The sequence below is a fragment of the Caretta caretta genome, chromosome 7 (assembly GCF_965140235.1).
Source record: "Caretta caretta isolate rCarCar2 chromosome 7, rCarCar1.hap1, whole genome shotgun sequence".
Lineage (NCBI taxonomy): Eukaryota > Metazoa > Chordata > Testudines > Cheloniidae > Caretta > Caretta caretta.
The window spans coordinates 35661407-35676997 of NC_134212.1; the positions used below are offsets into that span (position 1 = coordinate 35661407).

The 15591-nt window shown below is 43.7% G+C and overlaps 1 protein-coding gene across 6 annotated transcripts in view; it reads right to left on the bottom strand.

The window, feature by feature from the left end:
• Positions 1-15591, bottom strand: part of FBLN2 (fibulin 2) — a 190902-nt gene that overhangs the window by 12746 nt on the left and 162565 nt on the right. For all 6 annotated transcript variants that reach the window (XM_048858461.2, XM_075130531.1, XM_048858460.2 and 3 more), the window contains 4 exons: positions 10894-11028; positions 7217-7354; positions 6736-6879; positions 251-379 (listed from right to left, as the gene is read on the bottom strand). In XM_048858461.2, the coding sequence (XP_048714418.1) occupies positions 251-379; positions 6736-6879; positions 7217-7354; positions 10894-11028 (546 nt within the window). The remainder of the gene's footprint in view (positions 1-250; positions 380-6735; positions 6880-7216; positions 7355-10893; positions 11029-15591) is intronic.

Consider the following 15591-nt stretch of genomic DNA (forward strand, 5'->3'; position numbering starts at 1 on the left):
GAGAAAAATACTGTGCAGATGACCTCAATCAATAACCTACCATTGAGCTACACTGAGGACATCTGCTCCATAATGATACAGAAGAATGGTGGAGGATGGTCACAATGAAGGAAGGTAGTTGGGGAAGCAATCCTATTACCTCTTCTGAGCTACTGTAGAGCAGAACTAATAACTACACACTAAACAACAGCGCTAAACACTGCGATGGATCATCAATCAGTAGTTTCTGCTTGCTCTGTGCCTTACATACCAATGCAGGCTCTGTTGAATGCATCATACTGATAGCCCATCTTGCAGTCACAGCGATAAGCTCCAGGTAGATTATGACAAATCTGTCCCTCTCCGCAGCGGTGTATGCCTGTCTGACATTCATCAACGTCTATAGCAGGAAAAAACATCAATTACTTTAAAATGTGTGTGTGGGGGGGTGAAAGTGGTGGGCATTCACTAAATGACACAGTTTAAGAAATGCCACACCGCTGAGAGAAGTTTCAAGTAAAAGAATAAAAAGGAACAGAAACACTTAACTTTATCTTTCCTGTGTCAGGAAAAATAATCATTTTTTTCTGCTCTGTTATTCTCAGAGATGGCTTCATGTATGGCCGGGCTCCTCTAAACCAAACTTTTGCAAAATAGTACATTGTTTGGAAAAGAAAACAATGCTTTCATACACCATGAATACCTCCCTTGTTACCCCACAGTTAGCTCAAAGCAAAATTTCTGGTTACTGAGCTCAAACCATGCCATTTAAACCTGCTTATCAACAGCATTTTATAGTGACATTCTCCGATGTTGTTAGATCAATACATATTGATATTACGAGTCAGCATGTTATAGCAAATCAGATAGAGCAAAATAAGAACCATCTCAAACTTCTGCTCATCTCCTGAGCCAAGCTGGACCTAATTTCTGGTTCAAATAAATTTCCTACCTCTACTTGCATTGTTAACTCAAGTTCCATTTTCTACATTCTTCTCTTTCCCCAACCTGATCCTCTTCTCTGCTATGACCCAAACCAATCCTTGACACTAGTCCATTTTCTATCCCCATCTGATCCAAAATTCAATCCTGACACACCTGCCCACCCCTTTCCAATTTACAGGTCACTAATCTTGGTCTCTCCCCTGCTCCCATTCTGTTCCAAGATGAGAATAAAAGTCTATTTAATACAGGCTGGTAGGATCCACAATGCAAGTAAAGATGAAGCCCTATCAAACAAACATCTGTTTGTTCTCCTCTATGATGGACAAGGTTCAGCAATTTGGTTTGGATAACACTCCAGCATTTTAAGAGCTTATTGATCATCTGAACCTTCTGAATTCTGCCTCTTCCCATCCCATCAGATCCTTCCCCCTCCTCCATATCCACCTCTTCAATTCCTCTGGCATCCTAACTCCCTCTCCCCAACTGCCAATAGGGTTGGCTTTGCTTAACGTCATCTGGGAGGGCAGTCTAAGACCTGAAACTCTCCTTGCTGTGCTCTGGTTGGCTACTCTATGCAAATTCATAGATTCTGGGACTACTCCAGAGGGACCCAAGAATGGATGGTCCCACTCCACCCTGCTCTATGAAATTTGGAGATAGCAAGTCTGCTCAGGAAAAAAAATGGACATTTTCTGAGCCTCTACATGGATGCTTGCTGTGGTAGGTCTCTTGGGAGCCAGGGACCCACAAGGATTACTTCTACAGACCTCAAATTGATTTGGATGTGGTGAGAGATGTGGCTTCATGTTTGGTTCAGTTCTTATTTGGCACAGATTCACATATTTCTAACGACTACAGGCATTAGATTTGCAGAAAAACCTATCCAGGAAAGAATTCCTGGAAGGGGGAAAGATTTCTGTTGAAATGCTGCCTCTCCGCTTTCTTTCAGATCAGAGCAAGCATTAGGAAAAGGGAGTCTTTAACACAGATTTAAATCAGCAAATTAGCAATTTTATTTGCAGTGAATTCATTTGTGCCATTATTTCATTTGTTTGTTAGAAATTGTATATTCCAATGTATAAGTCCCTGCCCTTAATTTGGTCTAGGACTTTATTCAGTCTGAGGTGCGTATTTCAATATAGTTACAATACTTTTCTATTAAATGTACGGGGGTGGTTGCTACTAACTGATCTGGTGAATTAGAAAGAAAGAACACGTTCAGGATAAAGTCTCTAAACAGAGGAAGATGACCACACAGACTCAGTTCTGCTGCAGAGATGTCCAGATGATCTATTTCTATTACTATGAGTTAATCTGAAGTCCAATTAACCATCACAATGCCCTAAAGAAATGGATTTTATCATAGAAAGGGGAAATTGGAACCACATGGTTTTCTTTTTTCTTCTACATACTCTTTCCTTATTTAAAGCAACCATACTAAAACATTTAGACTGAAAACAGAGGCACAGCTCACTGAGCCGGAGGCAGAGAGCTTGCATGTAGCATAGGTCATATTAATATGAAACATTTCTTTCCCCAAACCAAACAGAAAAGCAGATTCCGACACTCTCTAGATGTGGCAAGCTACCATATGAATTTTCTTATACCTGGACCTAAAAACTGCACCAATTATTTAAATTAAAAATGTGGAGTAACATCTGTAATTGCAGTATATTACCTTACCTCATCCCTATAACCACACAACCCAGCTATGTATGAGTAATGTTTTTTTTTTCTCCTAAAGAAAAGAAAAGAAAAGAAAAGAAAAGAAAAGAAAAGAAAAGAAAAGAAAAGAAAAGAAAATGGCCCATTTTTCTCAGGCCACCAGTTTGGAAACTCAAACGATAGTGAAGCACTAGCCAACACAAGTCAACTTTGATACTGGTCTGAAAACAAAGGCCTTTTAAACTAATGCTGGGACTTCGCAGCTGCCTGCCAAAGGCTGTCGCCTTGTAGAAAAGTGACATGTGGTTCTAATCCAGGGTTGAAAAGCCTTTGTCCTGTTTCGATACTCGCTTCACAATCTCAAAAACTATTGCCAGGCCAGAGCCTCAGCTGGTATAAGTTGAAACAGCTTTGTTGACCTCAGTGAAGTAACACTGATTTACACCAGCTGGGGATCCATCCTAGAGTGTAGATGCTTTCCATTGTGAGGGTCAGGAGCATTTCCTTTTCTCTTCGTGTCTATTGGGGTATCTCCCTGCTTGCTAAATGATAACGGAGGAAAGATGAGTGCATCTCTTGATCAAAATCAGCCAACTCCTCTGCCTTTATAATTGTACCAGCAACCATTCTTAACCTAAACCATCATCTAGTTATTTTTAATAGTCCCAGTCCATAGGCTGAGCCCAAAACTTGACCATCTCCCCACTTGGAGGAGTCAGAGAGATGTAAAAAGAAAAGGAGTACTTGTGGCACCTTAGAGACTAACACATTTATTTGAGCATAAGGTTTCGTGAGCTACAGCTCACTTCATCGGATGCATTCAGTGGAAAATACAGTGGGGAGATTTATATACATAGAGAACATGAAACAATGGGTGTTACCATACACACTGTAACGAGAGTGATCACTTAAGGTGAGCAATTACCAGCAGGAGAGCGGGGGTGAAAAAATCTTTTGTAGTGATAATCAAGGTGGGCCATTTCCAGCAGTTGACAAGAACGTCTGAGGAACAGTGGTGGGTGGAGGGGGGGAAATAAACATGGGGAAATAGTTTTATTTTTTGTAATGACCCATCCACTCCCAGTCTCTATTCAAGCCTAAGTTAATTGTATCCAGTTTGCAAATTAATTCCAATTCAGCAGTCTCTCGTTGGAGTCTGTTTTTTAAGTTTTTTGTTGAAGAATCGCAACTTTTAGGTCTGTAATCGAGTGACCAGAGAGATTGAAGTGTTCTCCAACTGGTTTTTGAATGTTATAATTCTTGATATCTGATTTGTGTCCATTTATTCTTTTATATAGAGACTGTCCAGTTTGATCAATGTACATGGAAGAGGGGCATTGCTGGCACATGATGGCATATATCACATTGGTAGATGTGCAGGTGAACAAGCCTCTGATAGTGTGGCTGATGTTATTAGGCCCTGTGATGGTGTCCCCTGAATAGATATGTGGGCACAGTTGGCAACGGGCTTTGTAGCATTGGAGAGGTTTTAGTTGGGGGCTGAAGGTGATGGCTAGTGGCATTCTGTTATTTTCTTTGTTGGGCCTGTCCTGTAGTCGGTGACTTCTGGGTAGTCTTCTGGCTCTGTCAATCTGTTTCTTCACTTCAGCAGGTGGGTATTGTAGTTGTAGGAATGCTTGATAGAGATCTTGTAGGTGTTTGTCTCTGTCTGAGAAGTTGGAGCAAATGCGGTTGTATCATAGAGCTTGGCTGTAGACAATGGATCACGTGATGTGGTCTGGATGAAAGCTGGAGGCATGTAGGTAGGAATAGCGGTCAGTAGGTTTCCAGTATCGGGTGGTGTTTATGTGACCATCGCTTATTAGCACTGTAGTGTCCAGGAAGTGGATCTCTTGTGTGGACTGGACCAGGCTGAGGTTGATGGTGGGATGGAAATTGTTGAAATCATGGGGGAATTCCTCAAGGGCTTCTTTTCCATGGGTCCAGATGATGATGATGATGTCATCAATGTAGAGCAAATAGAGTAGGGGCATTAGGGGACAAGAGCTGAGGAAGCGTTGTTCTAAGTCGGCCATAAAAATGTTGGCATATTGTGGGGCCATGCGGGTACCCATAGCAGTGCCGCTGATTTGAAGGTATACATTGTCCCCAAATGTGAAATAGTTATGGGTGAGGACAAGCCACCAGGTTTGCCATGACATTATTGGGGATACTGTTCCTGACGGCTTGTAGTCATCTTTGTGTGGAATGTTGGTGTAGAGGGCTTCTACATCCATAGTGGCCAGAATGGTGTTTTCAGGATGATCATCAATGGATTGTAGTTTCCTCAGGAAGTCAGTGGTGTCTCGAAGATAGCTGGGAGAGCTGGTAGCGTAGGGCCTGAGGAGGGAGTCTACATAGCCAGACAAGCCTGCTGTCAGGATGCCAATGCCTGAGATGATGGGGCGTCCAGGATTTCCAGGTTTATGGATCTTGGGTAGTAGATAGAATACCCCAGGTTGGGGTTTCAGAGGTGTGTCTGTGCGGATTTGTTCTTGTGCTTTTTCAGGGAGTTTCTTGAGCAAATGGTGTAGTTTCTTTTGATAACCCTCAGTGGGACCAGATGGTAATGGCTTGTGGAAAGTAGTGTTGGAGAGCTGCCTAGTGGCCTTTTGTTCATATTCCGACCTATTCATGATGACGACAGCACCTCCTTTGTCAGCCTTTTGGATTATGATGTCAGAGTTGTTTCTGAGGGTGTGGATGGCATTGTGTTCTGCACGGCTGAGGTTATGGGGCAAGTGATGCTGCTTTTCCACAATTTCAGCCTGCGCACGTCGGCGGAAGCACTCTATGTAGAAATCCAGTCTGTTTCGACCTTCAGGAGAAGTCCACCCAGAATCCTTCTTTTTGTAGTCTTGGTAGGAAGATCTCTGTTGTTCAGAGGTGTGTTGGAAATATTCCTTGAGCTGGAGACGTCGAAAATAGGATTCTAGGTCACCACAGAACTGTATCATGTTCGTGGGGGTGGAGGGGCAGAAGGAGAGGCCCTGAGATAGGACTGTGACACTCTGGGGATAGTAGTGCAGAAGTGAGATACGTGGTGGTAATGTAGGGCAACGTGTAATGCTGAAGGTGGGAAGCTCATCTGACATATGTCCTGTACCCACACCACTGCACTCTGCTGGGGCCTTTTTCTTTCTTAGCCTCTATCTTTCACAGTTTATTAAACCTTGCTATGAGCAAAGTCAGAAAATAAACGAATGGGACTTTACTCTTTCCATCCCTCCCCTAAATTCACGGAAAGGCTGATTTTGTTCTTTTCACATTCTCTGTTCACTGCAAGGATAATTAATGGATATTTGTAGTATTGGTCCTAAACAGCATTCGGATTTATTGGTTCATTTCTTTCCAAATATAGTTTCCTATTTTCTACATTTACAAAATATATTTAATTCATAAAGACACAACTTCACTCTTGTTTGAACGCTGTAGGCCAGTCTTTGCTCTCTTGCATCTCATGTAGTCATTTACACCAGTAACTGAATGCAAAAAGAAGTGTAAAATCCTACAAATCTGATTGGATACCACTGTACGCCCACTTTGTACAGGTGGAAAAGACTGCACAAGGTGCAGCGCAACAGAGAATCTGGCCCTGGGTATATGTGCACTTCTTCTTTAACAAAGAAGTCAGGACTCGGACTTATTCTGAGAATTTGGACAACAGAAAAATAACTAGGAATTTCATTTGCACTGCTGTAAAGATGATCTGCCCATTTATCTCTTTTGATGAATGCACTCACAGTATCTCTTTTATGCAGTATGTTATTACCCCACACCATATCCGTCCACAGTGAGATACTATGAAATAACAGAGTGTGAAGCTTTTGATGGTCAGGCTGGGACTAACCACTGAGTCAGACAGAATCTAGAATGAAAGCTAGTAGGTACAAGATACAAGCAAAACCAAGCTCACTCAAGGTCACCAAAAGGAACTAACTACAGTATTCAGGCATTAATAATAACATAACATAGTCAGTACTGACCAACAGGCTGTTTAGACATCATCATCAAGCCAATCTTTAAACTCTCCTACTCCTGGAATGCAGTAATAACAATTGAAAGTTTTCTAAAACTATTTTGGAACTGAGATAAGCTTTTTCCTTTAACAGAGCACCCAATTGCAGACAGGAGTCTGATCCTTACCGATACATCGAGATCCATCCTCACTGGAATGATAGCCTCTGCTGCACATTAACAGGTTTCTCTGACAAGTGTACGATCCAACAGTATTGATACAGTTGAATCCAGGCTTACACGGCTCAGGAAGTGAAGTGCATTCATTAATATCTGTGGAAGAGAAAGTGTGTTAGTATTAGCTATTCATATTAAATCTGCTTCTTTCTGTTCCAGCTGTCACTTTTTTTCCTTCATTTTGATTTTGATTTATTATGTAATCTATGTAGGGGCTGATGAGAATCAGTTATGCCTGCATTTTAAAACTTCACAGTATGCAATTCCAATATATAACATTTTTAAAAGAGCAGCAACATTTGGACAAAATTCAGTGAAAATTTAAGGAACATCAAACACGATCAATGTACAGCCACTGAACAGTGTAACAGCATCAGGAGTCTGCTCAGTGCTACTGCACACATTAGAAATGTATTGCTGTAATCACACTTACCGACACAATTACCCTCCGGGTCTTGTAAAAATCCTTCCATGCATCGCTGCTTTGATTCACAATAAAATGATCCTTTGGTATTCTGACATACAAAGTTTACTTGACAAGTATGAGTTCCTCTCACACATTCATCAATGTCTATTAATAAAGATAAAGAAACAATATGTGATCAATTCTGCCATATTTTTTTCTAATCCTGTTAAATAATTTGTAACCCTCTTCCTTCCTTCCTCCCTCCCCCCCCCCAAATGCGGTTATGAAGTATCAGATTTTCAAAACGCCTCCGAAAACGTGCTTGTAAAATCAGTGAGTACAGTTGTTTGTTCCTGCCCATGGACAGGCTTCAGAATCTTGCAGTTGCATTTTTTTAGGCACCATTTCTGCAATGGGACCCATGCATGTAGGCCCCACGATCTCCAGAGTCCCACTGAAGTCACCAGTGTAGATTCTATTGCAGGATCGGGGTCTAAGAAACCCACAGAAACACTGATGTAGTGTATGTTTTGTGTGGACTAGTAGCTCCATTTCTAAAGCAAGATGGACATTTTGCTTCTTACAGAATAAAAACTGTAGCTAAAATCTCTCTCTCTCTCTGTGTGTGTGTGTGTAAGAGAGAGAGAGAGAGAACAATGAACAAATAAGAAATAGCCAATAATTTATTGATGACTGTTGCGGTCTATAAGCAGCTAACAATTTTTTCCAATTTATTTCTTACATGACATTATTTGCCAAATAGCTTCCACATTTAACTTTTGGTCTGTTTATTAGCAGTTTATTGTGAGATTTCAATCTTCAAAATTCAAGCTGTGCTGGTCAGCTTTGACTGGATAGAGATCGCATGGAATAGTTTCATTTCCCTGAGTGGGTGAGTATAATGAGGTTTCTGGTGTAAATACTCACATTCACAAGCTCAAAACTCGTTTTCTGTGAGTATTTTCTAATATTAGCTTATAATTTGCTGTTTCTGTGAACATTCCTGTTGGTGACCTCGTTTGCTAGAATATTGCCAGGAAAGCAAATAAAAAAAAAGGAGGCACAAACTCAAAATCCATGGTTTAGGTAGGAGAAAGCTTGCAGAACCGTTGGAGGCATTCCCATAGCGGTAAGTATCAGCAAGAGACATATGTTAAAGTTGTTTGCAGTGTTGTTGTAGCTGTGTTTATCCCAGGATATGAGGGTGAGGTAATATCTTTTACTGGACCAACTTCTTTTGGTGGAAGGTACAAGCTTTCAAACTACACAGAGCTATTCTTCAGGTCCTTCCCCAGACCTGAAGAAGGGCTCCGTGTAGCTAGAAATTCTGTACCTTCCACCAACAGAAGTTGGTTCAAGAAAAAGCATTTCCATACCACCTTGTCTCTCTCATATGTTAAGGTTGTCCATCTTCCAGAAGGTACTATGTTGTCAAATCTTTCTACGACGGAAAGAAGATGAGGTATCAAAAAACAATGGAGACTCAGTATCTCATAGCATAAAACTAACTGCCAAAGCAAAGTAGTTGTAGCGATATCTAGACATTAATTCTTACAGAGATGCTGGAATTTTAGCCCTTGGAGTCACACTTAAAGGGCCACTTAAAAACCTGCTTTATACATTTTATACACCATTAAGAAGGATTATAAATAAATAGTAACAAATTTATAAGGCCAATAAATGCTAGGACCAAACCGTGGAGCTAAGGTTCCCTCGAGGTGAGCAAGGACTCCACAATCTAGCCCTTATTAAGTCTTTTCAAACATATGCTACCTACAGTTAAATATCTGGTTCACTTACAGTGTAGGAATTCAGTTACTACTCACTTAAAATGTTTGCTGTATGCCAAATCCTCAGGGCTACACTAAGGCCAACTGCTATTCAAGTCCTTGGGAAATTGCAGGAGTAAAAATGGAGTGGGGACCAAAGTTCCCTTTAAGCCAGATTATTAAGTGCGGTGCAAGCACTCAGGGAACCCACTTGGCTAGGACATGCCATGGCCAAGGGAGAGGTGCCCCTCTCCCAGCCGCAACCTAGCCCCGCCCCCATTGTGCCACTGCCGGAAGAGGGGTGCCCCTCCCCTCGCCCAAACCCAGCCCTAGACCTGCTGCATCTGTGGGAAGGGCACCTATCCCGTGGCCCCAACCACACAGCTGCCATGGCGGGGAGAGGTGCCTCTCCCCCCAAGCCCAGGTGCTGCTGCGGGGAGTCCTCTCTCCCCGCTATAGCCCCAGGGCAGCCTGCACCCCAAATCCCTCATCCCCACCCCAGAGCCTGCACCCCCAGCCAGGGCCCTCACCACCCACCCCAACCCTCTGCCCCTCATCCCCGCCCCACCCCAGAGCCCGCACCCCCAGCCGGAGCCCTCACACCCCTGCCCCAGCTCTGAGCGCCCTCCCACACTCAGAACCCCTCGGCCGTGTCACACATCACCTCCATATTGGTGCACATAACAAAATTCATTCCGCACATGTGTGGGAAAAATTAGAGGGAACACTGGTGGGGACATAACTCCTACCTTCATACATTGAGGAGAGAGGGATCCCCCATCTCTCTCTCTCTCTCTCTCTCACACACACACACACACACACACACACACACCAGCCACCTGTGCTGCATGGTCTCCACGGACCTGGGCCTGTAGCAGACTCTCCATTGGTCTGGGCTGCCGTATATAGGGTTGGACAAGGAGCAGGAAGGATGAGAAGAACCCAAATCATTCTCACCCCCATGGAAAATGCTCCAAAAAACTGAATACAGCCAGAGGCTGCATTAACATAGGAATTGCCATATTGAATCATGCTCATGGTCGATCTAGTCCAGTATCCTGTCTCTGACCATGACCAGCACCAGATATATCAGAGGAAGGTGCTGGAACCCCACAGTAGGCAGAATTGGGATAATCTTTCCCCATGGAAGACTCATCCTGATCCCTGACAGAGGCTGGCTTAAGCCTTGAACTATGAGGTTTTTAAATCCCTTTCACAGTTTTATCAACTCCTCAGTTATGATATTAAGTTTCTTCTGGAGCCCCTGAGTGTTGGGGACTGCCCTTCTTGGGAGATGCCAGCCAGGGGCAGCCTTCAGCTGAGAAGTCCCTAATAATCTGGCTCCACTGGAGAGCTACAAGGGACTAGCAGTTAGTGCACAGACACACTATGCATCTCAGGGGATCTGTAAGGTGTGGTCTGACCATCTATGTCTTTGGGGGTGTAATTAACCCTGCCCCTTCCCACCCACACCCCTGGAAACATTCCGCTTACTGTGTTTTCCTTCCCCTCCCCCTCCCAGAGGTTTTCCTGTGGGAGGATAAAACAAGGACCCCAGGCTATGGGGCAATGCAGCAATATTTCTATTACAAACCATGGGATGAACCTGTTTTAGGAACAACAGTTTAAAAAAAAACCCAAAGTGTTGTGGGAAATTGGCTTTACCTGCCTCTTTGGCATAAACAATTCTTTTTGTGGTGACCTCTGCTTTTCTCTCATCTATTTAATATTAAGCAGCAACCATAAAAAATTATTCATACCCGCGCTTTCTCTTCCCTTCGAATAATTACAACTAATTAGATGTTAGCAGCTTGCCAAAAAATAAATATCTACAAGCCAGATTCTGATAACCTTGGTCAGGACATGAAGCCCTGGTCTTACATGAGAAGAGTTTAGCAGCAAACATAATGAAAGACTGAAAAGTGCTTGCCTTACCAACACATTCACCATCCTTAAGTTCATAGCCTGGCTGACAGCTGAGTTCTTGGAGACATGTAAATGATCCAACTGTGTTAATACAGTGTTCTCCTCGCTTACAGGTGTGCGCTTCTGTTACGCATTCATTAATATCTACAAGAAGAAGCAGTTAGATAATTCAGAGGCTCACATACACCAAGAAAGCTGCCTCTTCCTGCTCTCTTTAGGAAAGAGTCAAAGGCTCATTTTAAAACTTTTCTTCCAAAAGCAAGTTTACGTAGCACTGTGCTTCAGTATTTTGACTGAGGACATTTTATGTTAGGGTTTCTGTTGCTGTAGAGCAGCTGAAGAGAATTAAAGGTAGCTTTTTTATTTCCCTTTTGAATTCACAGTGAGTGATGTGTTCATCAAGGACATGGGATGGACAGAACTGATTAGATACCAAAGCCAGTAGAGGTTAGATAATGAACTTTGCATTTAATGGCTTCTAACAGAACAAAAAGAGGATTCAGACTTCCTGCTCATTAAAGGCTTTTCAAAGCTCAGGTTATCAATCCTACTGCTTTATGCCAAATATACCACAGCTGCATGCATGAACTATAGCAGGGACTGTGTTTTGAGGTTATTCACATTGCTAATGGACTTACATTCAATAGGGGATACCCCCTATTGAAGTTGAACACATTTTAAAACAATAATCTTGTGAAAATATGGGGCAGGGAAGAGGAGAATCCAAAAGGCTGAAATAAAGCTTTTAAAATTCAATTCAAGTGATCAGTCTTCATGAGGAGGAAGTACAAAACAGGAAAATTTAATGCTTTCACTTAAACGTTGGATCATTTCAAGTGAAAAAGGTACCTATTTTAGAAAGGAAAATGCAATCTCTGAACAGATAAATTTTGACATATTTTTGATGGAAATCCATTCAGACTAAAAAACAGGCAGTTTGATTTCTGAATATGTTAAAAGTGAAAATTGGAAATTTCATGAAGAAAAAAAAAATCCTAAGTAACAAAATGGAATGAAAAGACAAAGGAAGAAAATCTTCATGCAGAACTCTCCCTGAGATGCTAAACTTTCACACAGTTCTAGTTAAAACTATGAAGTCAATTAAAAGCTGCACGAAACAGGAATATGAACACATCAACTACAGTCAGTCACCACGCTTTCCTGCCCAAAGCTATTTTCTCAGCATGCATCAGAACTAGCACTGTGTTAATGAAGCCTCAAAAATTCAGGTGAAAGAGCCTGGTTCCCAGATACATACAGCCTGGGTCACACCATCACCTTGCAAAGCCCCAAAACCCGAGCAGATATTACAAAATTTATAAAGCTGATTTTTCTGGTCGCAGTGGAAGAGGGCCACAGACAAAAATTTTAGACACCAATCTTGCACGCACTTGTTCGTAACTTTACACCTGTGAACAGCCCCAGTGGAACTGTTCATGTGCATTAGGTTAGTCACCTGTGTAAGTTTGTGCAGGAGCAGGGCCTTTGTTTCACTGGACTTTCTCGGTTTATTTCTTATATTTTTATTTGTTATTCTTCACGTGCTTCATGCTGACTTTCCAAAGCGAGGAGATCAGTCCCTAACAATGCATCTGCAGTTAAGTACCATCAACTGGGCACCCTTTTGACAATCCTGCAAGCCCTATGCATGCAGAATTTTCTCTGAGCTCAATGCAACTTCCCGCATACAATGGGTTTGCAGCATTAGGCTCATGAAGTGTGCATGGTTTACACAGTTATTTCCTGTGTGCACTTCATTGACAGGCTTCAAAATTTTCATAAAACTTGATTTAAAAAACCAAAACTGCTTGAATGGATTTGATGTGATTTTTAAATTTTAAATGACTATTCCCACAAATAGCCATTTATGGCATGTAATTTCTAGGGCCAAATCCAGTCAGAGTCTTTCCATTCAATGGGCTCTGGATCTGGACTCTTAGCTTGCTACAGTTTCTCTGAGACAAAGAAAATGTTCTCATATAAACACATTAGATGATATCATAGTGTATCATGTGAACTTAGCTAAATTCAAAACCATGATAAGGGCCCAAAACATTGTTAAAGGACAAAATATCACAGCATGGCAGGTGGACAATGTTTGAAACACTCCACACTGTTAGCGGGTGTCACTCCTCTAAGGAAAGGGTTAGGTGGGTTCTGCCAAAAAAGTGTTCTGAAAATATTATTTCCCCCTCCCCCATTTTTGTCCAAATTACATTTTTTTTTTCAAAAATTCCTCGACCCTGGACAAACAAGTGGAGCTCGCTGGAATATTGTCAATTAAATGAAATTTTGCTGAAGCCAAAACCTTTTGCAGAGACGTTTTGGTTTTGATCAAGTCTTCATCAAAAGTTGTTTTGTTTGTTTTAAGAGAGCTACTTATGCTCTACAGCAGAGGGGGGCAAACTATGGCACATCAAGTCCAGCACGCAGGACCCTTCCCTCTGGCCCCCGAGCTCCAGCCAGGGAGCGGGGTCAGGATAGGCTTGCGGAGGAGCCAGCCCAACTCCCCGGCAGTGGAGTGAGCATGGCAGAGGCTAGCCCCTGGCCGCTCCCCTTCTGCTCCTCTCCCACCCTGCCTCCCTCACAGTCACAGTTCCCCCAGCACCTGGGCAGCATGGCTGCAGCTCCGGCCAGATGGCACGGCTATAGCGCTGCCAGACCTGGTGCTCCAAGGAGGCGCAGTCAGGGGGTCGGGGTCAGGAGGAGCTCCGGGGGGTGTTTGCAGGGCAGCGGTCATGGGGCCTGGGCCCTGCTGCTGGGGACAGGGGAAAAGCAAGCCAGGGCCCCCACAGCATGCTTGGCCCCCGTCCCTAGCAGCCAAGCCCAGATAGGGAGCGAGCCCTGCCCAACTGCCAGGGAGAGCAGCCAAATGAGCAGGGGAAACACACAGGGACAGGACTGAGCCCTCTTACCCCCCTCCCCACGCCCCCACCCCCGCCGGTTACATGGGGCAGGAAGAGCAGGGAGGATTGGATAGGGGGTGGGGGGGCCCCAGGGGGGCAGTCAGGGGGTGGGGAGCAGGGGAGATTCGATGGGGTGGGAGTCCTGGGGGTGGTCAGGAGCTGGAGAGCAGGAGGGATTGGATAGGGGATGGGTATCCCGGGGGGATGGTCAGGGGGCAGAGAGCAGGGGTGTTTGGATAGGATGCAGAAGTCCCGGGGGGCAGTCAGGGGTGGGCAGCAGGGGGGGGCAGGTTGGATGGGGATAGGGGTTCGGGGGGGGGCTGGATAGGGAGCCAGGCTACGCCTCACTGTTTGGGGAGGCATAACATCTCCCAGCCTTCCCTACCTAGCCCTCCATACAATTTCTGTACCCAATGTGGCCCTAGGGCCAAAAAGTTTGCCCACCCCTGCTCTGTAGTCTGGTGGTTCGGGCCCTAGCCTGGGATGTAGGAAACCCAAGGTCAAATCCCCGCTCTGCCTGAATCAGCATGATCTGGCATGAAACACTCTGCTCTGAAGCTGGCGAAGCAGGGTCTTGAACTGGATTTCCCCCATGCCAAGGCAGAGTCCTAACCACCAGGTTCTAGAGTACCCACAACATTCAGAAAATTCTGTTTTTGCAAAGATGTTTAAAAAGTTGGGTTTTGTTTTGAGTAGAATAAAAAAAATTCAAAACCATGATAAGGGCCCAAAACGAGAATTGTCATCCTCCAGCCTGCTCAACAAACACGGTCCTATCTGTTCATCTCCCTTGCGTGGGAACGGAGAGGGATCAGGCCCCACATACGAACAGGAGTTACAGAAAAATGGCTCAGCTACGCTCCATGCAAATGCAGAGTGGGGAAGGGGTAGTGATGGTTAGTATGTTTGTTGCTTCTGGATCCCGAGACCAATTTGCTGGCACTAACTAGAGAAGCCTCAGAACTCCCCAGAATTCCCATGGCCATTCTGGGATTTTGGGATTGTTGGCATAGGTATGCCCTGACCATGCACCTACCCTGCTATTCCTGCAGACATGCCCTCTGGCACCAGGGCTAGCAAGAGAGCTGCTATGGTGGTTCTGTACCACCCAAAGATTCACTTACCCTGGGGGAATCCTCCAGGGGACGATTAAGCCAGCTTTAACACTGGTTGCTGCTACCAGAGTGATGCAAAGCAGATGGAGTGGTCACAAGGATCTTGCCCAATATATTTTTTAGACCAGGCCAATCTCTCTTCCTTTACGGATTATCTATAAAATTAGGGGTGGTTGATAACCCTGCTCTCCTCAGTACTCTGAGAACCACTCATCACATCTGTAAGGTGTTTGACCTAGCACTGGAAAATCTGAGCCAGGTTTTCACTAATCAGATAAAATTAATTCCTGCTGTTGGACCAAATATTGTCTCAGCTTCAGTCAGAAGCTGTCAGAAAAACAGGAGGAAGGAAAAAACCTCACAGCCACAAGAGTAAGGGAGAAAGAGAGAGTTGCAAAGAAAGCAAGAAAAATACTTTGGAAAGATATCACGGATTAGAATGATAGAGTTATTTATTTGTTCTTTCAGAGATCCAAAGCATTGCTGAAATGTGTTTGTGGGCTAGGAACAGAAAAGTGGTTTGCATTGCTACCAGTAACAATTCAGTATTCTTGTCATCAGTCAAAACACCCTCGATGAGTAGATTGAAGCTGTATGCTAAGTTGTGTGTGTGATCATAGGACAACACTTATTTTTTCCCCTGGAACTACTGTTTAAAATAGGAAACTTCACATGACATCAGTGTT